At 26.2% G+C, this 27,358-nt stretch overlaps 3 protein-coding genes across 3 annotated transcripts in view; 2 read left to right on the top strand and 1 right to left on the bottom strand.

The window, feature by feature from the left end:
• The window catches only part of LOC132924609 (MFS-type transporter SLC18B1-like), a 37,122-nt gene extending 32,984 nt beyond the window's left edge, over nt 1-4,138 (bottom strand). The window contains exon 1 of the mRNA XM_060989019.1: nt 3,893-4,138. Coding sequence (XP_060845002.1) covers nt 3,893-3,940 — 48 coding nt within the window. The 5' untranslated portion in view covers nt 3,941-4,138. The remainder of the gene's footprint in view (nt 1-3,892) is intronic.
• Nucleotides 4,139-12,845: 8,707 nt separating this feature from the next.
• On the top strand, nt 12,846-16,472 carry LOC132927288 (uncharacterized). Its single transcript, XM_060991799.1, has 9 exons — nt 12,846-13,079; nt 13,152-13,232; nt 13,300-13,594; nt 14,079-14,385; nt 14,471-14,570; nt 14,680-15,032; nt 15,097-15,355; nt 15,522-15,689; nt 15,796-16,472. Exons 1-9 carry the CDS (start codon nt 13,017-13,019, stop codon nt 16,339-16,341), a joined length of 2,172 nt encoding a protein of 723 aa, XP_060847782.1. The 5' UTR covers nt 12,846-13,016; the 3' UTR covers nt 16,342-16,472.
• Nucleotides 16,473-19,185: 2,713 nt separating this feature from the next.
• Nucleotides 19,186-24,048, top strand: LOC132926998 (cytoplasmic dynein 1 light intermediate chain 2-like). The gene is made up of 10 exons (XM_060991440.1): nt 19,186-19,436; nt 19,698-19,771; nt 19,834-19,950; nt 20,067-20,297; nt 21,552-21,679; nt 22,160-22,389; nt 22,855-22,966; nt 23,028-23,237; nt 23,297-23,414; nt 23,493-24,048. The coding sequence occupies exons 1-10, from the start codon at nt 19,414-19,416 to the stop codon at nt 23,687-23,689; spliced, it is 1,440 nt and encodes a 479-aa protein (XP_060847423.1). The 5' UTR covers nt 19,186-19,413; the 3' UTR covers nt 23,690-24,048.
• The last annotated feature ends 3,310 nt before the right edge of the window (nt 24,049-27,358 follow it).

The raw sequence follows: 27,358 nt of genomic DNA on the forward strand, positions 1-27,358 counted from the left end.
AACAATGCAACATTCAAAAATTGTATACTCATTTATAAACTAGTGTATTAAAAACGACCCGATAATAATAATCACCCTTTTATCTCCAAATACTGAAATCAATTTCTTTCTTTTTAACACCATCAATAAATAATTATCTTACATTAATATAACGTATAGCATAACAATATTCAACTTTTAAACGAATATTTGCGCAATAAAAAATGTAAATACTTAACAAATGGTAAGATGTGAATTTAAAAACAAAAGCGTAAATACATAGATTGTATATTCTAGGACTAAGAGATCAAAGTAAGTCATTGTATAAGTATACAAAATTTGGGACGTCTACAGATCAACGTTGTTTTTAAAATTAAAGTATCAATACATTTATCGTAGTCTAACAAACTTGTTTTCATTTGCATTTTATGTTATTCATCACATGAACAAATCATATTGGGAAATGAAAGTTTGTTATAAAAATAATCCTATTCTCTATAATATATCACTGTATATACTACATAAATATTAAATTATGCACTGAAATTCCCGATGAAGTTTAAATGTTTTAGAACTTTGACGTCAACATATTAAATTATTAACTATACTGAGTATTCGATACTTCTAAACTATGCAACTATTACACGCAAGACGCAACTATATTGTTTCTGTTATTCAAATTGATAAAACACAAAAACTGTGTAAACTAATAATAATATCAGTGATTTGAGATGCAACTAAACTAATTTTACTGATTTAATAACAGATTGAAACTTTAATAAAAAATATTAGGTATACATATAATAATATTTATTTGTAATATAAATACAGATATCAGGGTTAAAGTGCTTATAAAAATACTAAATCCATTACTTTAACAAGTAATATAATTTATATTTATCTATACGGCTATAATACGCGTCTTATTACTTTATTGAGTAATAAACTTGTATCTAAAATTAGAGAATTGAATGTGATTGGTATACACATCTTTATAGTTAATTTAAATGAATAGTCAATCGATTGATTTTATTTAGTTAAATTACTTGTTAATAATACAAAATATAGCAAAAAATTGACGTTCTGATTTATTTTTATTCATTACAAACTGCTGTAATAAATATTAAATGTTATGTACTATTAAACAAAAATTGTATCAAATTGCAGTTTCCTTCCAAATTTTATAGTTTGAAAACCATGCGATAACAATTATTAATTATAATATTATATTTTTTAATATAATAATACATACGATTTCGGTAATTTTTACTCTATTGTTCTTATTATTATACCCTAATAAGGGACTAATAAAGTAATAATAACCTACTCACTATTCACTACATGTATTCCGGTTTCAACTGTAAATATTACTGCCAAATGTTTAATATTATGATATTTATAATAATATTTAAAATTTTATTTTATTTTTATGTACATTTTTATTTTATTCCTATGTTTATTATTCAATATAGTAAATATTTTTTGTTTAACATATCAACTGCGTGGTTATTAGCCGATGTTGATTACAAAATGTACGTAGGTAATTAAAAAAATCATTTTTTTTATTTAAACTAATTCGAAATATCCCATTGAAATGGGTAATTAGTAACATACAATATCAATATATTTATTCATAAAAGTCATAACATAACTAAATATGTATAATATATATATTTGTATATTATATTGAAACATCTTATGTATACATAATAAATATGTATAATGTGTATATTTGCATATTATATTGAAACATCTTATGTATACATAATAAATACGATATAAAAATAAATAGTATCTGTAACATATTATATTAACTAAGCAACATGTTTTATAATGCTACTTGTATGTACGTTGTACATTTCAATGTTTTTTTTTTTTAATTTAATAATTATTTTAATAATGTTTATAGGTTACCTTATTTAATTACCTTATTCTAAAAAAACAAAATGAAAGATGCAAAAACAAAAATTGCTTCTAAGAGCATTATTAATTACTACATCAAATAAAACGTAAGTACAGTATATTATACTCTATAATATTCTGAACACGTGATTACATTGAAGGCAATTTAATCATTTTAAGTTTAAATTTGTAGCAATTTGTACGATTAATTGAAGTGTCATTCGTGATTATTTAAATTTATATACTTGAATTATAAATGCATACCTACCCATAAAACTTTTTTGCAAAGATTCAAGTACATATGTGAAACTATTATCATTAAAAAGAAAATCTAGGCTCTATAATCAATGATAAAACACCATAGGACTATATGTTGGTCAATTAAACAATGTATATTAGGTAGTAGGTAAAAATATCAGCAGTCTCCTATATTTAAAATAAAATAAAACTTTAATCTTATTATCTCTTGTGCCTAAATACAAAATTTAAATAATACGCGTATAATTATCATTTTTAATTTTAATATGTATGCCTTTATAATCATCTATATTTCATATAAAATTGCAATTGTTTATAAATACACAAAAGAAACAAAATATATATCGTGTATAGAAAATGCTGATTTAAATACTTTTTGAAAATTTTCTAATTTCTACAGTTATTCATTTTTTAATTACAATAAAAAAAAACAAGATCGATTTAGTCAAAAACTGATTTTGCATAAAAATTCTATTCCGTTTTTCTTATTTACTTTGAAAAGTACCGGGAAAATATTTACTTTTGACAAACTAAATACAATTTTTCACCAGAAACTACACTCAAAATTGAAAATTGAAGCATTTTTATTGGTGACGATAGACATTAAAAATAAAAATTGTATTTAAAAATAGGTACATGCATTACTGTACAACTATAATAACGTGGTGTGTTGTATAATTTGACGGTTGGCCAAATTTATTTTAGTAATTTGTAAATTATTATATGTTTATCATCTAACTAAATATATTTTTTATTTTTACAGACAATTATTAGGATCAACTGAAATATTTCAAAAAAAAAATATTCTACATATTTAAATATTGAATGTAATATCTAGTATTTCAACGATTCCAATGCAATTTTAAAATTAGTGTACAAATTAATTTTAAAGATAAATAATGAAATCTACGTTTAACGATCATTGACCATCAGTTATCTAGTGCTAATTATATTGCAAAGAAATACATTATGTGAATCATATCATGACATATCTGTAATACCATTATTAGTATTTATTTTAATATTTGGCAAACACATATAGATTAACTTCATGAAGCCATGGAGTGCACGGCATGCCTGGTAAACGTGAACTTTAGTCTTTGTTTGGGGTTTATGAGTAGGTACCAAAGACTACATAATACGTCTTTTGTGCATCATTTCAGCACAGTGTAATTAAATATTCTACTATTTGATTTGACTGTTTAAATAAACCCAGTGATACGCATTTGTTGATACGTTATTGGTAGTAGAATATACAAACAATAATTTTCTTTTGTTTTACATCACCGTTATATAGACATTGGTGACTAATAAATAAGTGTGTGGGAGGACGCACGTTAAAGATATTTAGTGACTAAAACAGTCTAAAATAATTATCTGCAATTCATCGAGGATTAAATGCCAAACATGCCGATTATTGTATAAAAAAAAAATTATACATAGTATGAAAATATAAGCAACAAAAAAAAATAATAATTTACAGAGATAAGTCTCTAAATTTACATCCATTGTACGAATACACGCATAGACCTATTAAACACTTTTTACAAATGGATATAATATTTTCATAATTAATTTGTAAAAAAATATAATATAAACAATAAAATTAAGCTGAGAGAGCGTAATATATAGGTAATATTAAAATTTGAATCGTCTTATATCTATTTAGTATGTATGTACTATTGGATAATTAATTTTTAATTAATCTGTGGTTATTATACGATTTTTAAATCTTTTAATACGCATTTATTACCTTTATATGATTGGTAAAATGTTGACGTCTGGGTTCGTCGAAGAGCATAATATCACGTGTTTTTATTGGACACCGTTGGTTGAAAAAAAGTTGAGAAATTAGTGATTTAAGAAATACTAAAATAATTTACTACTAAAAATCAGAAGCAATTGATTCGATTGAAATGAATTGTAAGTAGATTTATTGGTTACAGGTTAGATCACTGGTGATCACAGGTCGCAAGTGCCTGAAGAGTTTTGAACGATTGTTCAGAAAAAAAAAGTCAATAATAAGGCATTAGTTATCTTATAAAATACGCCCAATAAAAACACGTGAGATAACGTCGGTCGTTAAGTGTGACATAGACCCAAAGTACAAAACTATATAGGTAGTTATAATAATAATTAGTGTCATAATAATGCATATTGTTGGATATTCCTACTGTATAGGTCCTCATATATGTATACTATAATATATAGGTATAGTGCTACAGCAGGAGAATATGTGTTTATTATAATATTTCATTAAAATCGATTTATACATTATTCCATTAATAATATTGATAGGTGCTATATAGATAATGTGTACACAAACATAAATGTACAGATAATGAGATACAGATATACGCCGGCGTACAAAATATGCAATACGAGTATAGTATTCCATATTATACTCATCATTACAACAAATATTGCAGTAGTTTTGGTTGAATATCTTCCGGTGCGGCCGATGGCCGGTATACAGGAAGTTACAATAACTGACTAGTAAGGCTTGAGCGTTCCAACTTCTAAGCACCAATTGTTTACCTATATAATAAAGCTAGGCTATATTATCATATACCTACCTTTAGTGCAATTATTCGAAAAATCGTAATCAAACAATGGTGGTAATAGATACCGTGGTAAACACATTTAAATTACTGCAGTATTCAGACTGTATCAAGTCGACAATACAGCGACATTCTGTCCACCGACGATTCTGCGATAAATAGGAGATAAACGGAAACACTTACGAGACATCGTCCAAACTGGCGACACTATAATAATATTATGTAGGTACAAGGTACCTATATACGTGTTTCTGGAGACATTTTCGAGTCCGTTCAAAAGCAGTAAACATCAAAGGATTTCTGTTTTATTCCTGTCTACGGCGATATTTGCAGACTATATTATTTTGATTTATATTTAATTTCAACCGGTGTTAACGCTACATCCGATAAATTGTATTTGTATACATATAGGTATATTTATGTAATATCTGTCTCAAAAATGTTTCTATTCTGTTCTATTGTTGTTGTTATAAATAGAGAGTTGTTGATTCAACCAAAATTATACAAGATGACTCGCCGTTTTTGTATTCATCGTAGTTGTCCACCTGCTCACCATTAATATTATATTTTAATAACATAATATTATACCTACTTCTATATTCACCTATATAGTATGCCCAATTGTAATTCTTGATGTTAATTTGAATTATATACACCCGTATACCTGTAACTAGTAAATAATTGTACACTTAATGGAAACGTTAAATTATTCAGTTTTAAGAATATTTACATAAATTAGCAGTATGCATTTACCATCTCATATTTTCAAGTACTCGATGAGAAAACAAATTTTTGTTCTTGAAACTATAAATATGTGGCCCTCTAATATATAATATGTATATAGTGATAATTTTCAGTTTTGCGTTGACAAATATTCATGTAAAATATATTCACAGAGACAATAATATAATGAGATTGCGAGAGTCTGAAATACTTAGGGTTGAATATGAGACTTTTCACTTTTGGCACAAACCGTTTATATATTTATATAAATGTCATAAATGTATTTTGACGTTATTCGTATAGGTACCTACCATATTTTCCATTCGGCTTCAATAAAATATAATATTAATGGGAAAAACAGTTTCGAGAAATCGTCATAAAAATAATAATAGCATGTAGTGTATAGGTTTAATATTTTATATTGTGTAACATAAAATATGTCTTGTTATCGATTGTTGGAACTTAAAATAGTTGTTTATTTATAATGCATAATTATTATTATTATATAATTATCTACATTCAGCGGACATTTTTAATCATTTAAAACGTTAAAACGTTTTAACGTCTATACATAGACGGTGCATTGGTGCATTACAAAATAATTGGGTAAAGTAAAATTAGTATTTCTTACAAGTTTTGTTTTTATTTTTGCTAACGAAATATAGTAAATGTTTAATCCTTTTTTTCCTTTGTGTGTACCTTCGGGTACATTTGAACAACGCGATTCGAATTAAGGCTTAATCGCGGATCAATTGACGTTTTATGAAACGACCAAATCTAATATTTGTGTTAGATTAGATACCGACATAATAAGCGTGCAATATATCATAATAATTTGTACCTATGTGGTATTATACGGTGTTTCATAATAGTTGTCAATATTTATTGGGAATTATAACTATAAATCGTAACATCATTTTATCCTAATATTTGTACGTGTACCTTATTTATTCTTCCGAATATGAGGAGGATCACGTAAAACAGTAGATATTTCATCATCTACTAATATTATAATTGCTATACTATTGACATTCGCCTGTTAATTAACATAATTTATAACCGTATTGACAACTTTAAAAAATTGTGTTATGTTAATGTTATATAAAATAGCAAGAGGCCAATGCACACACGCTTGAACGTATAAATTCTATGGGCACATCACGATTAATCAATATTGATAATTTATAATAACAATAACTCTATTTCATTGTTTTGCATAATATGCAATGACAAATCGACAGAATATCATGCAAGCATGCAACGTTTTAACAACCGTGTTTTAATATCCGTCCGGAAGTGTATGTATTATATTATGCGGTACACAGTGCGTTTATACATGTCTGTGTCCCTATATAATATAGCTACTGGGTATATACATTATATATACACGTATGATATTATAGAAATGTACAGTAAGTTGTATTTATTATTTACATTACATCGCAATACAGTTACCTATTTGTTGTTTTCGTGTTGATATTATAAGCATTTTTATAAATTGAAAAATTAAATGTAGATGTACTATAACAAAATTTCAAATGAAATCAAAAAAAAAAAAAATGATAAAATAGAAAGAATCATTATTTTGATGACTGCGGTGTATTTAAGTATAACAATTGTGTAAAAATGCTTTGTATGGTGTTCCTTAAAAAATCATTGATATCGAAATGGAGATAGTCATAAAAAATAAATGGTCCTGTTTGTTTTGACATGTAGGTAGATAGACAATGATATAGTGCAATAATTGTAGATTATTTTTTTTAAGGTGTCAGTGCAAAAGCGTTGGTACTTGAGTAGTTATTGAGTGTAGTTATTGTGTTGTATTTACCTAAGTATATATGACATAATCAACCAAAAGATTGGCGTAAAAGGAATAAATTGAGGCAATATAGGTAATATCAGCCACCTATCGGGTTTGCTAAATGGAAGATGTTTTTTTTTTTATAAGTACCTGTTTTAATGGTTGTAAATAAGAAAGGTTAGCCAATTATTACAATACATGTTCAGAAGTTCAATAACTATTGTTTATACCTACACATGTATTTGTATTAATTGTGTGATATAAATTAATAATAATCAAAATAAGATTAGACGAAACACGTTATAGACATACAGGTTCATCGATCATTATTGTTTACTGCAGTAGCATATAGGTAATTATAAACAGAAATAATAATATTATAATATTAACATAGGTAGGAAGGTACTTACTGTTGTCTTGTGTAGTAATTTTGTTACATCGGTAAGTATATTTGGACATTTGGTCCTTATCGTAGCAACATTTTTAAGAGGTATTACGATTGAGCACGCTTTTTTCCAACGTTGCCAAATTCAATCATTTTTATCATCTAAACTAAAGGATTAGTAATATTATGGTGTAAATTTCTGTCCGCGTGTTATTCATATTTCGGCCAAACACGATAATATACAGTCTTATTATGTAATCTACCATTCGGTGCTTATATATTTTATGTGATTACTGATTACTTATATAATATGCTCTTACCATAATATACCATACCTACATACATAAACTTATTAATATTTCCATTTTGTAAAATGTTTTAATAAATATTAATAATTTTAAAATGTAATTATACCTACTTGGCTACTCCCATAAAACTTTTTTTCTTTAACCCAGTACACAAACAAAACTTTAGTATAGATGTATATTTTCTTGAAAATAAACAAAAATAATTAAGTAATTAAAGTAGAGAAATCTAATTTCTTATTCTCTTATTTATGAAGATTATAAAGGTTGTTTTATAAAGTCAAATCCTTTTCCCGTTGTACAGACACACGTATATTATACGCGCGCCGACTTAATTTTACCAAAATTATATATTCACGACGCTCTATGCGGATGATGTTGCAAGCTACCAATTGGTACTCGATTGAATAGCAACTATAACAATAACGAATAAAGTCAGAAGACCGCACGAGTGTAACGTAAACAAATACGACTTTATTATTGTTTATTACAATTCGACATTTAAACATCTAGCCATTCAGCATTGAATGAAATGCAGTTCCAATGATCAAATAAAATATTATTGTCTATAAGTGCAAATAATATAATGTCATCCGAATATTTTAAGTGTAAACTAATAAAATTATTCCTAGCAAACTTACATAATACATAATATTCAGATGAAAATTATTCATATCGAAGTGTCGAGTAACAAATTATCACGACGACTGATATGAAAGTGCTCTGCGGGCCTCAGACTTATAGATATTATACCGAATAGTCGGCTACGAGAGCTGTGCTTGGGATCCTGCTCTTATGTAGGTTTATGATGCTAGCAGCGCCCGCCAATAGGGTCACGCACGACGACCGTCCTGCGCGAGGCTTATCTCAATATTTCATTATTGTACTTGACCTGTCAATCGTCATTAACTGTCATTACAACGTTGTCTGTATGTCATCACTGTGTCTCGTTTAATGATTTAGATAAAATTATAATGCAACTGCGATGATATTGCGGCTCTTCTATAATCGAGTATGGTACATAATAATAATATTATTCCCATTGCATTGCCATACGTATTACGATTATTTTTCCTAAATGATAAAAGGTTAGAGTCTGTAACGAAACGCGTGCAGGCGGACACGTGTGACAGCAAACGATAAGTCTCGATTACATTGTGTGAATTTACCATTTACATCAGGGGCGTACAGGTTTTTACGAGAGAGGCGGGACTCGTGTAAGCCATGACAAAATAAGACCGTATGGACTTTTACTTATGTATGGTAACGTTTTTGCTGTGAGTAAAAAAGTATGAACATTTTACAGTAATAAAAAAATAGCGAAAATACACTGGTCAAAATTGTTTTCTATAATAAGCACTTGATTTTCAAACATTGTCGAAATTTGTTAAAATTGATTTACGAATTATTTTGTTTACATTGGTATATAATACACATAAGTCGGTGATCGTCTAATAGGCTCAGAAATCAGAATCATTTTTCATAATATATCTATATAAATTATAGCAATAAATTGCTGAAAGTACATTGATTATATAATAAATAAATGTAATATATTATATATATTAATATAAATAAATTACACCCTTAGAAATAAAACTTGACACATCGTCTTTGCTATTAGGATCATTTGTCGTATGCAATGATTTATGACCCATTGCAATGACCTACTCAAAGACGAAGTATACTCAAAACCTTCTATATAATGTTATAACGGAGTGACTTTTTCATTTATTATTGTTATGAAATAATTAGTACGCCTATGTAGTTATAGTATAATTTTAATATGATGTTTATTTTTGACATTTTATTTTTAAAATATTGTTAGTTTTTTAATCAACGGTTATTATGTATAGTGTATACTGTATATAGTAATAATATTATCATATTAATCATATTAATAAAATATCGTTAGCGATAGTATGTTACCGCAATACCACGGTTAATTTAAAAAAAAATTTATTAGGAAATTTTACTATCTATTCATAAAATATAGTACAATAATATTATAATAATAATGGATGTTTTTTTATTTATAGTAACTAGCTTAAATGACGCGAGGGAAGAATGCTATTGGATACAAATATAAATACTTTGAAAATACTTTTTTATACCTAGTTCAATACATTTTATATTAAAATACATCTTACATGTACGTTTATCACAAATATCTAGATGCTTAAACGTATTTAAAAGTATTTAAATTAAATATAATTATAATACAAACCTTATATAATAATTTAATAGTTACAAGAATTTCTAATTCGGAGCCAATCCGGTTAACTTTTCTATTATCTACTTAGGTCTTAGGTATTTGATAAAATCTTAAAATTCTTATTATCAATTCTTAGAACCATACTGAAATATTATTTAAATATAAATGTAAATACAAATATTCGAATACTTAACAAGACTGATAAATTGGGGCTTGAGAAGGAGGTAGTACGAATTTTATCAATATAGGCATACAAATCTATACGAATTGCGCACTAAATATTTGTAAAAAAAAAAAAAATTATAAAATTTTGCTTACTGAAGTATATTATTATATTATTACTTATTAGTTATCCTAATCACGTTCGGAAATAAATTATTTATTAATACCTGTGCCAAACTGTCAAACAAAGTTTTGTCACCTGGTGGATAATTTTTTTCAGGTTTGGGTCTAAAATAGTATACGAATAGTAATAATAGAAGATATCCTAAGTTTTAAAATCTAGAATGATCGGTGTAATAAAATAAAATTATTGCGGTCTAAGCTGTTGTGGTGCCTCTCATTTTACTGTATGGCGATAGCGGATCTAGTGTGCTATATCAAGTATAGCTACTAATGGCTACTGAACGGTCTGAACGAGTAAATGAGCTAATAAATCAACTCTCAAGTGTAATCGGACTAGTCGCTACACAACGCGCACTACAATGTCGGCAGACAAGCAGCGAGTAAATTTGCCCAGTGTAATCGAGGCTTTAATAGTTCTAACCTACTTCAGTCGTGTTTTTATAATTTCATCAGCGCGCGTAAGTATGATGCACGTCCAACGTCTATACACGGAAAATGAAAACGAGACTTAAGTCACGAGGAAATCATTAAAAATTAGTAACTTGGGTGTTTTCATCATATTATAAAACATATGGTATTATTTTGGCCGGGTATGTTTTACCCACACACCTATACCAAAATGTTAGTAAATACGGCGGTCTTCACTATAATAGGATTTTTAAACGATCAAAAAATCTATTTCTAAGATTATTGACGGATCACGTCATTATTTTATTAAAAATAACATTTTAAGCAACATCATATTTTATTATTTGTTTGCATATACAATACAAAAATATACAGAATAGTTTATAATAGTATTACACTTATTAAAACTATGTTGGAAAATGGAAATTATAAATATGGATAAGTATACGCGCAAACTATGTGGTGTAGACACGACCATACTGACCAATGATCAGTGAAAAAAGTTTATCGTGAAGTCTTATAATTTTTTTTTATGATCGATGGAAGTTTAAATTTTGATTAGGTACGTTGAAGGATATTTTCACTTAAAATAATAATTTCTTTTAAAAAATGTTTTATGATTTCAGATTTTGTTGTTATTTTAAAAATATTTATCGTGGAAACTTATAACATGTCATTATACTTAATTACTTAAATCATCATTTTTGTTCACGCAATACAATTTTCAAAATATTTAAACTAATTTTAAACTATTTATAGACATTTTATATGTTTGAATATTTTTTCTGTAATTGTCTAGGTATAAAAATTATTTTATAGTTATATAAATATAACTATATAATCAATTTTAATAGTCAATAAGGAATGAAATATAACTCAAAATTCTTCAGATGTTTTAAAACATTTTAGTTTTCACTGTTCATAGTACCTACTATCTTTTAATCGTGATATTTTTGGACTTTGGGTGAGTGAGTAGAAAAGCTCTTTAGTCTTTGATCCTTATATTAAAAAAATCCACTAGTTACTAGTTCACCGTACTATACTTAGTACTTAGTAGTGATCGACGATCGTACTAGAAATATCAGTATTATGATGTTCAATAACAAAATTAATTTAAAAATTTAAAACCTTTACAAATTATATATCGTATAATTTGTTATATCAGTATTATCAGACTATATCAACTATAAATTTTATCAAAAAAATGTATAGACATATAATTTTTGGTATTTTCGATATTATCAATATTTTTGGTATTCCGTTTTATAAATTTAAAATTTAAAAATACGGTATATATCGACCTATAAAAAGTACACATTTTTGAAAAAAGTGACAAAACCAAGACATTTTCTTCCACGAATAGAACCGCACATTGTCTGTCTCTCTCACACACATGTTGGCTTCAGTGTATTACACGTAAAACGGCTATCATTTCTGGTCTATTCTATTATATGTCTATAGAAAAATGATTAAACCCACCGTCGACTGGATCGTGAACATATTATATACTGTTATGGACTGGATCTCGTGCAACTATCAATGCACTAGGTGCAAAACACTGGCCGAGTGTAGTGATGTGAAACATAAAAAATGTCATACAGTTAGCACTAGTGTTCTAGGTGGAACTTGAAACATGCATAATGTGCAGTGTGCACTAGTGCAACAGTGCAGAGCGGTGGAAAACGCTATTAAACTTTAAACCTACGACCTACCTACCTATCTTCAGTTAAATCAAAACCTACATAATGTGGGCAAAACGAAGATAATCAAAACTTTTGTAAATTTGTCCATTGAGGGTAATAAAATACAGCTTTACCGATGGGCAATCATATAATGGAAATTGTGAATTTTAATAATTTTAAAGATATTTATTATTTTGATTATAATATTATCATTCACTGTCTTTAGTGATAAGTAGTAAGAACATATCGCGCCAGTTTGTTATCATTTAAGAATTTCGTAAAATCCATTGTTGTATAACACTACATTACACGCTACAGTATACAGTCGTTTCGTTGTTAAGTTATTAAGTTATTATTTATTTTTTAAGTGATATTAATATTGAAGCATTAACATTTAAAAAAAAAAAATCAGTATTCTATTAATCTATTATGTTATAAAGTATCAAGGAAAAATGATGGATGACAGTACTGAAGAAAACTTTTTAGATGATTTTCATGACACAGATCTGATAAAAGTATTAATTTATATAATTATATACTTATTATGAATTAAAGTGTTTAAATTATATTTATTTAACTGTTCTTAGAAATTGGATGATGTAAAACAAATCGCCAATGATTTGAATTATGAAGGAAATAAAGAATCCTCTGTGCATAAATTATTGCAGGTACTGTAGTCTGTAATATCTAAATCATTTCTAAAAAAACAAATTAAATTATTTAAATGATTTTCAGGATTGTATTGAAATACTGAACACTAGAAAAAATTCTATGGAATGTATTGAGAAAGGGTCTTGTACATCAAGCAGTATAGTTAGTGATCTCGTATTATATGAAAAAGACATGATTGCTTTGTTTAAACATTGTTCAGAAAGCAATCTGATTTATGGAAATTTAATTATGAATGTAAAGCAATTACTCACCGAATTATTCAAAAAGGCATCTGAAATACAGATATTATTTTTTAGTATCTCAGAAAAAGTGAAATTTGATGTCTCGATACCAGATGACTCAAGCTTATTGCTTAGAGGTAAGATATATTGGTTATAGTGACTATTTATATGACTTTTGGGTAAACTCAATTCTGTTATTGTTATTACTGACTAACATAGGTTAACATTGTATTGTTATATTTTAAGATGATTTCAACACAATATTTGTTTTGTATCTAAGCCCATGCATTTGCATAAATTAAATTTTTTCATGATTTTTGAATATTTAACTAATCGTTTTTATATTTTATATTATTATTTAAATTTATAAAAAAATAAATACTTTTATTTTTGTAGATTTTAATGTATATCAAATTGTTTTGAAAAAAAAATTAACATAGACTATATTAAGTGTGGGCCAGATATAGAAAACTAATAATGTGTTGATATCTTCTTAAAATAATTTTGTAGTCTACTACACAAATATAAGTAGGTTTGTCGTACAAAAATGTTGTGCTTGTACGTCAACAGATCAATTCCTTGTAAGCTCTCACTATATTTTAATATTTGTGCTCTATACAGTATTACAGTGCATTTGGCGTGGTGCTGAAGCAGTATATACTACAAGCAACAAAATTATGGTTTCTCATTGGAAAGCATATATTACCATATTAATGAAATATTCTGCAAAATTATTTATCATAATTGATGAACCAATCAATTTTCTGTGCTCAGAAATTAAGAAAACAATTTTATCTTTCCAGTCAAATGATGAAGTGTCATTAAAATTATCAACATATATGATGAGTGTTTTAGTTAAGCTTTGTTCATATGGCCATTTATCAAAATCTCATAACATATTATTAAAGTTAATTTTATTCTTAAATAGGTGTGAATATTTAATTATATCCTTTTAATCAAATACAGTTTGTATCATTTTATGCTCAGTGATATTTTTTCATTTGTCATTCTAGCTATTGGTTATCTGATACACAAGATGCTGTTGCTATCAAAGATAGATTATCACAATTTGTTGATAAGTTAGTGTTGTTATCAGATGATACATTTTTAGAGGTAATTAAAATTAATTATAATGTATTTATAATCAACAAAAAATAGTTAAGAAGCCTAAATCAAAAATAAACTTTAAACTTGTTAAGAGTTCTGATTTTTTATGTTTTAGATATTTCAGTCAAACTGTCAAGAAATAATTAATAGCAACTCTTCAAGTGAAAAGATGTCTACTATGCATATTGCAATGCTGCTAACAAGACGTTTCTTCAGATCTCCCTATGGCAGCCAACAATCTCATCAGCTTATATGCAATGTTTTTAATTTGATTAAATCTTCAGAATCTGCAATGTGTTGTTACAATGTAGATATCTACGAAGACTTACTGATTAATGTAGCATCCTTAATTCTGGTGTCAGATTACAGTTTGTTTGAAAATGTTGAAAACATTTTAATTCAAAATATTCTTAATACTGAGTATTGGCCAGCCTTGTTTAGTAGTGACTTATGGATGATTATTATGAGGTTTGATTTAATTTCTTTTTTTAAATACAAAGAAAATCTATTTTTTTAATTTTTTTTTTTTTAGATATTTGTCACCTGATTCATGTATCTTACAATTTTCAAAATTAGCCAAACTTTTTGAAGCATTGATTGTTTTTCCGTGTTTTACACAATGTCCACAAAACATTTATCTTGAAATGTTGTTGAAAAGACATTTTGCTTTAATTACAAATAAAAAGCAATTAGTGAACTTTTGTCCTCAATTAAAATTACCAAGTCTTAAATCTACTATTGGAATACTTCATGTTTCAACACTTTCAGAATATAATCAATTATCGGAAATGGTACTAAAAACTTTTTCATTTTTTCTGCTTCATTTTAATTTTTTAAGTTAATATTCTTTTATTAATTTGTATTCCATTTTATAGTTACTGTCTATGTTTATATTGTGTTGCATGTTCATGGTACTAAATTGATTATATTATAATAGTTATATAATATTTATTTTAGATAAAAATCATGAGTATATTACCAGAACAAACAAATTATGAACACTTAAATACGGAAATAATACATTTATGGAATTGTGTTAAGGACGAATACCCACCAGAATTTGTATGTGCATTAATTGAAGTCAGTATTGGTTCTGAAAAATTACTAAAAACAATTATTCCAAAGGTACAACAATATTAGAATAAATTAAGATAGAAAAGAATACATGAAAAAAAAATATATTAACATTATATTAAAATATATACATATATATTTTTATTATTATTGCTAGATTACTAAAATATTGAGTAGCTGTTCTTATGATGATACTACAGAAATGAAACGATGCAGACTACGCTTGATCCGATCAATATTATTGCATATGCCACGGTTTCAAGAAAAACTTATAATGGACATTTTTCTTCAATACTTATTTGATCATCATCCATTAGTACAACAATGGACCATTGAAACTATAGTGTATTTTTCTAGTGTTACTGAAAGTCACAATAACTTAATTTCTATGCTTTTTAAACAACCTGAAGTTAGAACTATTATAAAAGATTATTTGGAAATGAAAATCAATCATACTTATAGTCATGATGATTTCATACAATATTTCGAACAATTGTCCTTATGTGGAAAATTTCAACACATGTGTACATTTAATGGTAAATTAGATAAAGTATTAGATACATTAAGAACAGATATTGACTGTTTGAATGATATTGTGAGCAAAACTCAAATAACAGCAGATGAGTTGGAAAGATTAAAAGAATGTTCATCTCTTTTAAATAATATTTGTGAGGCAATGAAATTTAATACTAAAGATTTTTAATGTGTCAAGATAAATGTTAACTTAAATCAATATATAGAGTGATGTTTTAATTGTTATTTGTAAATATTTTAATGTTATTAATTAGTATATAGCTTATTTATAATACATTTTACATAATATTAATGCTTTTATGAATGTACAAATTTGTAAAAAATATTTTATAATAAATTATAAATTATAATTTTCCGTAAGATTCCAAACCAAAATAAAGTTAAACTGAAGTAAGTTTTAATTCAATATGAGTCCTTAGGAAATGATTCAAATGCTGTGCTGAGAAACACGGCATTGATAAAATACTAAAAAATTAAGATCAACAATTTTAAATTTTTGAAAAAGTATATGATTATAATATATGAACTAGTCAATACAGTGTCATCATAATTAAATCATGCCACCTGTGATCTCAGAAGGAAAAATACATTTTATATACATGAACATTCATGATTAAATTTAAGTAAGTACAGGTATTAATACTATTTTCAATTTACACATATTAGTCTCAGATTAGGGTTTAGGAAACGTCTGCACGAGCCTACGACACAATTAACATTTATTTTTACTAGAGAGGCAAAATGTTATTTAATCTATCAGTAAAAACCATTATCACCATATTATAAATGCTATACAAAATGTATAAAAAAACAAGTAAGATTTATTTCTATAACATAATAGATAATATTATGTATTCACATATATCTTTTTTGTATTATATTATTTGGCAAAATATTTTTTAAGTTTATGTTATTTTTTTATTTTTTTGTATGTTGTTAAAATTGTTTTTAATGGACCAGATACATTTTGTGTGATCTTTCTTTTTCTATATTTTAAACATATAACTCATTAACTCAACATAAGATGAGTTACTTATACCATTGATTGATGGGAAAACCGCACCTATCCTATGTTTATCTCTCTTGAATGCTATCAAACACAGCGACGCCTAACGGCTGAATGCAATTAGCCGCTCCCACTATTAACAATAGAATAGCTTATCTGTATATTATAAAGTCAATGTTTATACCAACAAATTAGGTATATGTAAACGGTATTAATTTTTATAAACATAAAATATCAAGAATTTAATAGATTAAATATTTCATACTCGTGTTAAATTTTCTTAATTTTAAAAATCTGAAATTTATTCAAAATATTATTATGAAATAATTTTTACAAAAATGAATATTATATTATTTTAAAATGTATTTTTTTTTTTTTATATGAACAAAAATTATGTATTTAAATTGTGTAAAACAAAATGTAAATACATTAATATTCCTAATTATTTTTTATTTAATATCTATTAAAATAATACTGTACAAAAATTTCGAGAATTCATCCTGGCTTAATACTTAATGGTGGATTAGATGTCATATACTCTTGTGTAATATATGCCAACATTTTTTTCTTATTTTGTTTATAAACCAAAAATTATTAATTTATCTATGAAATCTATATCATCTGTATAACTAAAGCCAGATTCACAACAATGGCGTCTGTCATGTCGTGTCCAACATTTTTGTTCTTTTCAATTTATTTTAACTCAGTACAATTATAATTAGTTATTAAATATCAAATATATGTTAATATAAAAAAACCTGATGTGCTATTTGTCATTAGTAATCATTTATCCATAGGCGTGCGCACGGGGGGGTTCCGGGTATGCCTGGGCACCCCCCCGACATGTAATTGGGGCCCTTAAATTTAAGTCCTATAGCATATATATGGGTCCATATTTTAACTAATGTTACTAGAATAAAAATGGTATTTTTTTTAAAATATGTGGTAAAAAAAATTATGTTTCGGGATAAAAAAAATAATACAACGTAAAATATTTAAAATTTGCGTGGTAAAACTTATTATGATTATAACAGCTAGATGTTATTGACTACAAAAGTAAAAATAATAAATAAATATTGTAATTATCTTGAAAATAGATTTTAGATTCAACTATCTAATGAAATATTATATAATTTGGTATTAGTAATACCACTGATAAATATGTGATATAATGCAAGTAATGTTTATTCGTGCATTATAATTTATTAAAATATATGTACATGTATTGTTAAGAGAGGGCCTGAATTGAGAAAAGGGCCAGAAAAAATTACAGGCACCACCTGAAATTCAGGTCTGCGCACGCCTATGCATTTATAACCAAGTTAAGAACATAAACATTAAACATCATGATTTAATTTTAATTTTTAAGTATACAATGAGTACACATACTAGTAATTTACTACCTATTTGTTAATGCCGTAATGCATATCATTAATATTGTTTTATTGCTGTTTTGGAACGCTGTCATAATTTCAAAACCAACACACACACACACACATCGATATACTGATACACTGTGCTAATTATGATATCGAAATACGTACCTATAAAAAAAAAAATTGTATTTCTAGATACTTCGTGACTACGTCTTTAGCCGTCCACAATACGATTTATTTTTCGGTGCAATAGCTTAAATTTATTTAACAGGCACATTGTGTAAAATGTACAAATTCCAAACACCAATACCCACATAAACCTCAATCACCGTCATCTCTAATATTGCTGCATTATTCGGTTCTTCGGGTTTGTTATGTTCTAGAACTCAGAACACTACCGATCTGCTTCCACAATCCATAGATAAGTATACTAATTTTAAAGATCATCTTTTTTTGTGTATATTAGCGACACAGATATTAAAAAAAAATAATATAAATATTATTATTCTATCATTTCTATCTGCGATTAACGATTAGTTTCTGTGATAACAGTTTTATCACCATTTTGAAGAGTAATGTGATAAGATTTTATTATAATCACATCACGTTAATGATATCACTGAATCACTCCAAAACATAATAAAAAAAAAACTACCAATTTCATAATTTATTTAGTACATAATGACAAATAGACAGAATAGTTTTTAATATATAATACTTGATTATTTTTTTAATGTATTAACTTAAATTAAATTTTTACTGTGTTAATATAAGTGTAAGTTTATTATTATTGTTATAACGTTGTCAGCTGGCAATACTCTGCTGTTGAATCGCCAAGCATAACATTTCTTACAGTAAAATGCAAGAAGAAGAAAATTTATGGTGAGTGTTCAATACCATTTTGTTGCATAAGTATGTTCTACAATCATACTAAATGTATGATGTCAACAGTAAAACATTATTGTTTGGTTGTAAAAATGTCCGTTTGAGTTAGTAAATCATATAAAATTTTAAACTTGAATAATGTAGGTATGTAAAATCTTAATCCGTATTTGTTTCATAAAATCTTAATGAATGGTTGATTTTTACCAACCGTTATAGACTCATAAATGTACCGACATAATGTTTTACGTTTTGTTGTAGGAATTCCATGTTGATCTCATTAAAAGAAAAGGGCGGGACCCGGTTACCAACTGACAAGTCAATGATTATAATAGGTAAACTATAGTAAAATTATATTTGTTACTGCTATGGGTACTTTATCATTAATTTTTTTTAGGCGATAACCAATGCGGTAAAACCACTCTTGTGGCAAAGTTGCAGGGTATTGACGATCTAACAAAGGGAATTGGACTGGAATATGCGTATATTGATATTCGTGATGATTATAAAGAAGGTTAGTTAGTTATCAGGTGATGATGTAACTAAATATTTAAAATTATAATTTATAATTATATATTTGAAATTTTTATTATGACTATGAATACAATATGAAATAATACTAATTTCTAGATCATACAAAATTGAATGTATGGGTACAAGATGGGAATCCTAAGTACTCATTTCTATTAAAATTTGCTTTGTCAGAGAAGAACTTTAAGAATACATTGATAATGTTTGTTGTTTCAATGAAAACACCTTGGAATATAATGGATCAACTAGAAAGTTGGGCAACATTACTACAAGACTACATTGACAATTTACCAATTCCTAGTGAAGAACTCCGAGAATATAGACACAATTGTAAGTGTTAACTATTGAATTCAGTTAATAAAACTATTATTAAAAGCAACTTAATTTATAATGTTAAAATTGATTAATTTTATTTATTTATTTACATTTTAGTAGAAAAAAAACAATTAGAGTTCTTGTAAATTATATTGTAGTTGTATAATATATGTCACCAGATATATAGAATAATATAATATATTTGATGGATCTTAAATTTTTGTTTGATTTTAATAGATATTATCTATATTTAATTACACTTATTCTTTATTTTACGAGTATGTTTTATTTTTTTATAAGTCAAATAAAAAGAGAAAAACAAATATTTAATATACCTAAAGTTGATCATAATATGGATAATATTTAGTTATAAGTTAAGAGGACGCTACATCTGTAAGTGAAGTCTGTGTCTTACAAATGCAAAACATGATAAAAACTGTTTTGGACGGAAAAGAACCAAGAAGGCTATATTCATAAACTCATAACTAAGAAACAACATTTTTATCACATTACTTTGGCTGTGAAATGTCTTCTTTTTTTTCAATACCTGAACAACAAAAAAAGTTATTCAAGTTCAAAAATAATGAATTTTGAAATAATAACTTTTTCTATATAGGTGATATCAAAAAATAAAAACTACATTCCACAGATAATGTTTTTAACTACATGTTTATCAATTTGGAGTCTTAACTTTCACTACAGCCTGAATGGTTCTATCTTGCATGAAAAAGTTATTGCCAAGTTTTACATGTGTAAGACAGAAAAAACACATGTGGGTGTAGCGTCCTTTTAATAAACTATATATTTCCGGGTTAAAATAATGTAATATATTACAGTACTTAATATCATTGTATGCTACTTGTATTATATTGTTCTATATAAAACTAGGTATTTTGGTACTTAGTTAATTTTATTTACTTTAAAATATTATAAATGTGCTAACTTAAAATGTATTAATTGATGCAAAACCTTTGGTTGTACACAATACACATATATTATAATGTAATTCTTACCTTAATGACTAATATTATTATGAATACAAAACTTTGTAATTTTTGTACACATAATTAAATAATGTCGATTCAAAACTATTGTTGTAAAAAAATCAATTGGTGAATTTATAAAATGTCCTATTTCTTTATATACCTACAAAATGTTTATTATATTTTATTTTGATAACATATTAGATTGATTTTTATGTAGATATTTATTTTTATTCCAACACGGCAACACTATTCTTTACCAAATATTGTTGTTTCTTATTTACAGGCATTAAAAAATGGAATGAATACATCGAAGAAAATGTTGGTGATAAAAATGGGTATTGGGAGCCATCACTTGGAGATGGGGTACTTACAAGAAATTTAGGTTTAAATATAATTGTTGTTGTTACAATGGTATGTATATTGATTGGTATCATTGATAATATAAATATTTTGATTTAAAGGATGCTGTATCCGCAAGTGTTCTCTATTTTTATTTTTTACATAATATAACAAAATATTTAAGCCATTAATTAACATTGTAAATTATTTTATTATAAAATTTAAAGGTAATAATATGGTTCAAAGTCCTATATAAGTTTTAAAAGATACAAATTTTAAAATATTCATAATTTACTTAAAAAACCTACATGGGGCCATGGATAATATTCTTACCTTTAAATTTAATAATATTCATTATTATTATTTCAAAAATACAATTCATTCTTATACAAGAAATAAGAGTGTAAAATCAATTCTTCTGATTAAAATTCTATTTTTAATTGTTGTGTTAGTAAATAAAAATTAACGCATGCAGGTATGGATTCTTCTTAAAATAATTACTGTATAACTAATGTTAACTGTAACTGATACATCCATTATTATTTGTTATAGACTGATTATATAAGTTTTTTGGAAAAAGAAAATGACTATAAGGATGAACATTTTGATTTCATACAACAAGCAGTACGCAAATTTTGTTTACAGTATGGTGCATCACTATTTTATACTTCAGCCAAGGAAGACAAAAACTGTGATTTATTATATAAATTTCTTACACATAAGATTTATAACTTTCCATTTAAAACACCAGCATTGATTGTTGAAAAAGATGCAGTTTTCATGTAGGTTTATTATTGTGATTGTTTGAATTTTAAGCATTTATTAAATTGTGATTAGAAAGTTATGAATTTTAATAATTACAGTAGCGTTGCGGTAATCTGAAGGGAAATGAGGAAAGGGGTCATTGGCATTACCTATAACTTTGTTTATGTGGGGTCATTTTCATATACTTTTTTTGACAAAAATGAAATCACTATAAACTATCGATCATTCACCAAAAATATGACACTCGACAAATAATCGTTATCGATGCACGTGTGTGATATGCAGTCATAATAATTGTCATGATTATTATTTTATTGGTCTATATAAGTACGAGTACAATAATAGAACAGTGACGATGTACATTCGAAGCCGTTTGGATTACCACAACACTACTGTATATTATCTTATTATAAAGCATAAAATATGTGCTGATTTTTAATAAACTTTTATAACATGCGTAGTACTTGGTTTTTTTGTTTCAGACCAGCAGGATGGGATAGTATGAAGAAGATTAGTATTCTCTATGATAACATGCAGACCATAAAACCTGATGAGTTTTATAACTCTGTTATAACAAAAGTTAATACAAGAAAGGTTTGTATTGTATAGTAATTTATACAAAAATTCTGTTTTATTACCCATCTATTTTTCTCAGGCTTTTACTAAAGACCACGAAATCCAAGCAGAAGATGAACAAGTATTTTTGAACAAACAATTAGGATTATTGAACCAGAGTACAAGTCAACAATCAGCCATTGGTATACCAAGGCAAGACTCTGTTATGAGATCACTGACAGGTGTTTCTAAGACAGGTGATAGACGTCTATCGTTAACTAGTCAAGGGCAAGGCTCTCCAACAAAAAAGGTTAGATAGCTCCTTAAAATATTAATAGTTTGATTTTACATCTGTATGTTTTGTTATAGATTGATCCAGTAAAATCAGCTAACACGTCAACTCCAGGTGAAGGAGTATTAGCTAACTTTTTCAATTCCTTGTTGCATAAAAAATCGAATCAAAGTCCTGTTGTAACCAAAACATCAAGTAATCACATATTTTTTCATATCATCATCATATACATTCATACCATTAAAATTCAAACTATTTTATTGTATGCTATAGGTGAGTTGTCTGGTTCAAAATCTCTATCTTTGGAGAAAACTGAATATCATACAGACACAGCAGCTGAACTCAACAGATTGGCTAAACGAACATTGAATTTATCACATGAAACGTCTACTGAAACAAACTCATCTGAAAATGGAATTGAGGAACAAATCTCAACTACTTTTAGTGAAAAATCATCGTCAGAATGTTAATTCAGGGTCGATAAATTATTTTTCCTATTTTTGTGATAACCTAATAATCATTAACATTTTGTGCAATTTTATTTATTTATTTTTTTTTAGCTTAGAGTGAACATATAAAATACTTATTTATTTTTTTATATTAAACCTTTAAATATTATTTTGATTTTGATTATATTATTGCACGGTTTATATTTTAAAATAGTCAATAATGCTTGCATAACTTGAGCCAAACTTAGATAAACAAGTTATGCTACATAGTGTCCCCAAGATATGAATAACGGGGCACAACACTATGACACTGAATTTTATAGTTTTATTATCTTACTTGTTTTAAAATCTCAAAATTATTAAAGATAATATAGAATTATCATGCTTGTTTTTTTATAATTGAAGTATAAAATGGTTTATTCAAAAAATATTTATATATATTTTAATTTTAGAAATAAATTTTGTGGTCTTTAAAGTGTGACGGTTATGTGGGTAATATTTTTTAATATACAGGCAAACTAAAATTTAAAAAAGTTTCATTTTATTTATATCATCTATTTTTCAAATCAATTTAAATATTAATTTTTATAGAAATTTATAAAAGTTAAATATATTTAAAACAAATTTTCCTTATCACAACAACTTCTGTTGGGTTTTGAGCCATAATCATACCACCTGTCATCAATATAATATGTGAATGTACTGAAAGTTAATTATAACATTGAAGTATAAAATACATGACCCTTAACTACTACTTTTAATTTTTACTAGCACCTATATGTTTGTATATGTTTATAGTTTTATAAAATTTGTATCTTTTTTTTTTTATTTAGAGTACTATACTATATTTGTTATTGTGGTTAACATGCACTTTAAATTTTTATATGAAATAATTGTAATTTTTGTACCCATTTAATAGACTATTTTATAATGATCAAGCTAAAACCTTATAGTTTTATACATAATCTTGACACTACTTAAAATCATACGAGTATTGGATTGTTAATATAATAAATCAATTACAATAAGAAAATTATTATTACATTTTTAATAAAGAAGAACAAATAACAAATAACAAATAATAAGAATTCTTATACAATCAGACTGAAAAATAGAATATAATAAACATTGTCATCAGAATAAAATTATGAGTTATTTTTTAAAGTTCTTGTAGTTTATCTTAATTTATGAAGCATAATCCTCCTCATCAGACATGGATTCTTTAATTTTTTTATTCCGCAGATGTTGCTCAAATGCAACTTTACGTCCGAACACTTAGTTACAGCATATAAGGTGGTGCGACACTAAACACAAAATATAAAAGAAAAATAAGATATTATAACTTTTAAATGAACAATAACCATTAAGATGACGTTATATCCGCTATGTCTCTGTCTTAATAACGTTCATCAGAGCCAATTTGCGTTCAGCAGAAAACATTTTGTGATATTAGCTTTAATATTGATGTTGGTGGATGAAACTGTGTTTCTAACACATGGTTCTCAGTGTTTTCAGCAAAAGATTCACTTATTTCTCGTGGATAATATACCCACACATGTTGTCTCCGTATTACTACTGCATACAATGCCAAAAAAATTACTAAACAGTTCCAATTTTATGTAGGTATTTACATTAAATATTCAAGTGAATTGACATATTATCAAACTCAAAGGTAAGAACATCTGATCTCTCATCAGTTTTTCCATATTATACATACTATTATTTTATTCATTATTGTATATAGCAGCATATAAAATAACATAAAATAATTTTAACGTTATAAACTATTTTCAATTTATTTAAACTATTATTTAAGTAGTTTGTATTACTTGAGAAATTAATTATTCTAGTACTTAAAAAAAAAAAATCAGAAAATTTGTCTGGGCTGTATGCTGTATAGTGTATGGCAATCAACTATCAAGTCAAATTGTCGAAATTGTAGTAAATAGGTAATACACCTAGCGATGAAATTTAAATAAATAAAATAATAGTATTAAGACAAGACTTTTAAATTAGTGCACAAAAAAGTAAATTTAAAAGTTACAAACTATTGGCACATCATGAAGCTATGATTCTATGAATATCCAATAAAAAATCTAGAATCCAAGATTTTCTTTTATCTAAGAATTATCTAAGAAAAATCTTAGAAAATATGTCTATGAATAAGAATCTGATTATATATCTTAGATTTATCTAAGAATATTCTAAGTACCATCTATGAATCCGGCACTATTCTTAATGCTGGTTTTTAATTTTATTACTATTTTGATTAGTTTATGAAAAATTGTTTTTTTTTTTTTATAGGCATGAATTTTCATTTAGATCAATTTTGATAATAATAAAAATAAATTATAATAAATAAATAAATAATTTAAATTTAATTCAAAACTAAAGTATAAAAAAAATATATCTAGAAAAAGTCCTATTACTGTTCTATTTTTGTCAAATTTGCTATAAATATGACTTATTACAGTCATTAAAGCTTTATCAGTGCCTTTGTTTTTCCTGAAACCAAATTGGTTTTTAGAAAATAAGGAGCATGTTTCCAAGAAATTATAAATCCTATCTTTGATGCATTTTTCTAAGACTTTGGAAAGCGTAATTGTAAGTGCTATTAGTCTATAATTTGTACAATCACTTTTATATAACTGTTTATGTATCGGGATAATGATTGTATTTTTGAAATAACGAGGGAAAACTCCAGTAGTGAGGTCTAGATTAAAAATATATTGTAATGGTGTGAAAATATTAATGATAATATCTCTTATAGTTTTTTAGTAGGTAATACCAACGGTACGAGTAGTGCCATTAATGCATGATTTAAATCCATAACTACTAAGTACATTTAGATATTTAATACAATTTATATCTTCGATCTTAATATTTAAATTTACATCTCCGAAGATTATATGTGATTTGAATTTGGAGTGATGGTATAAGAAGCCTTCTAGATTATTAATGAAATCAATTTTTTTCAAACTGGGTGATCGATAAATGCATGTTAATTTGATTAATGTATCATTATAAGCAAAATATAATGAGCTACAGTGATTTACTACTCCAGTTATTAGATATTATTAACTATAATTGTCTTTAATGTAAACAGATATTCTATCTGATTTATTTAGTGAACTAAAGTGATTACAACAATTATAACCTTCTATATAGAAATCATCAGTATCAATTTATCTAACCATGTCTCAGACCACTAGCGTCATTTCAGTTTTTATTTGACTAGAGCAACTACTCACTGATTTGCCGTCTCAAAATTTTTTCCATGTAGATTCACATAGGATAGTGCCATAGTAGGCGAGGGGAGGTAAATTTTCAGGTATATGAACGTCACACACAGGATTTTGAAATATTAAATATAAACCATTTTGTCAAATATTTATTAGACTTAGAAAGTCAAATAAAATAATTGAGTAATGTGTAAATAAATAATAAATAGGTTTAATAGGTACCTTATAATACTGATTTACAAGTAGTTGGCAGTATTTACAGCCACATAATGTAAATACTAAACATCTTGATTTAATTATATAATGTACTTCTTTAAAAAATACAACAAAACAATTAACAATAAATTTTTACTTATAAAATATTAATGTTCAATATTATGATTTATAACAATGGCTTTAGTAGTAAAAAATAAGACTTCTTATAATTTTTAAATGTGCCGACTTAAGG

This window comes from Rhopalosiphum padi, chromosome 3 (assembly GCF_020882245.1).
Source record: "Rhopalosiphum padi isolate XX-2018 chromosome 3, ASM2088224v1, whole genome shotgun sequence".
NCBI lineage: Eukaryota > Metazoa > Arthropoda > Insecta > Hemiptera > Aphididae > Rhopalosiphum > Rhopalosiphum padi.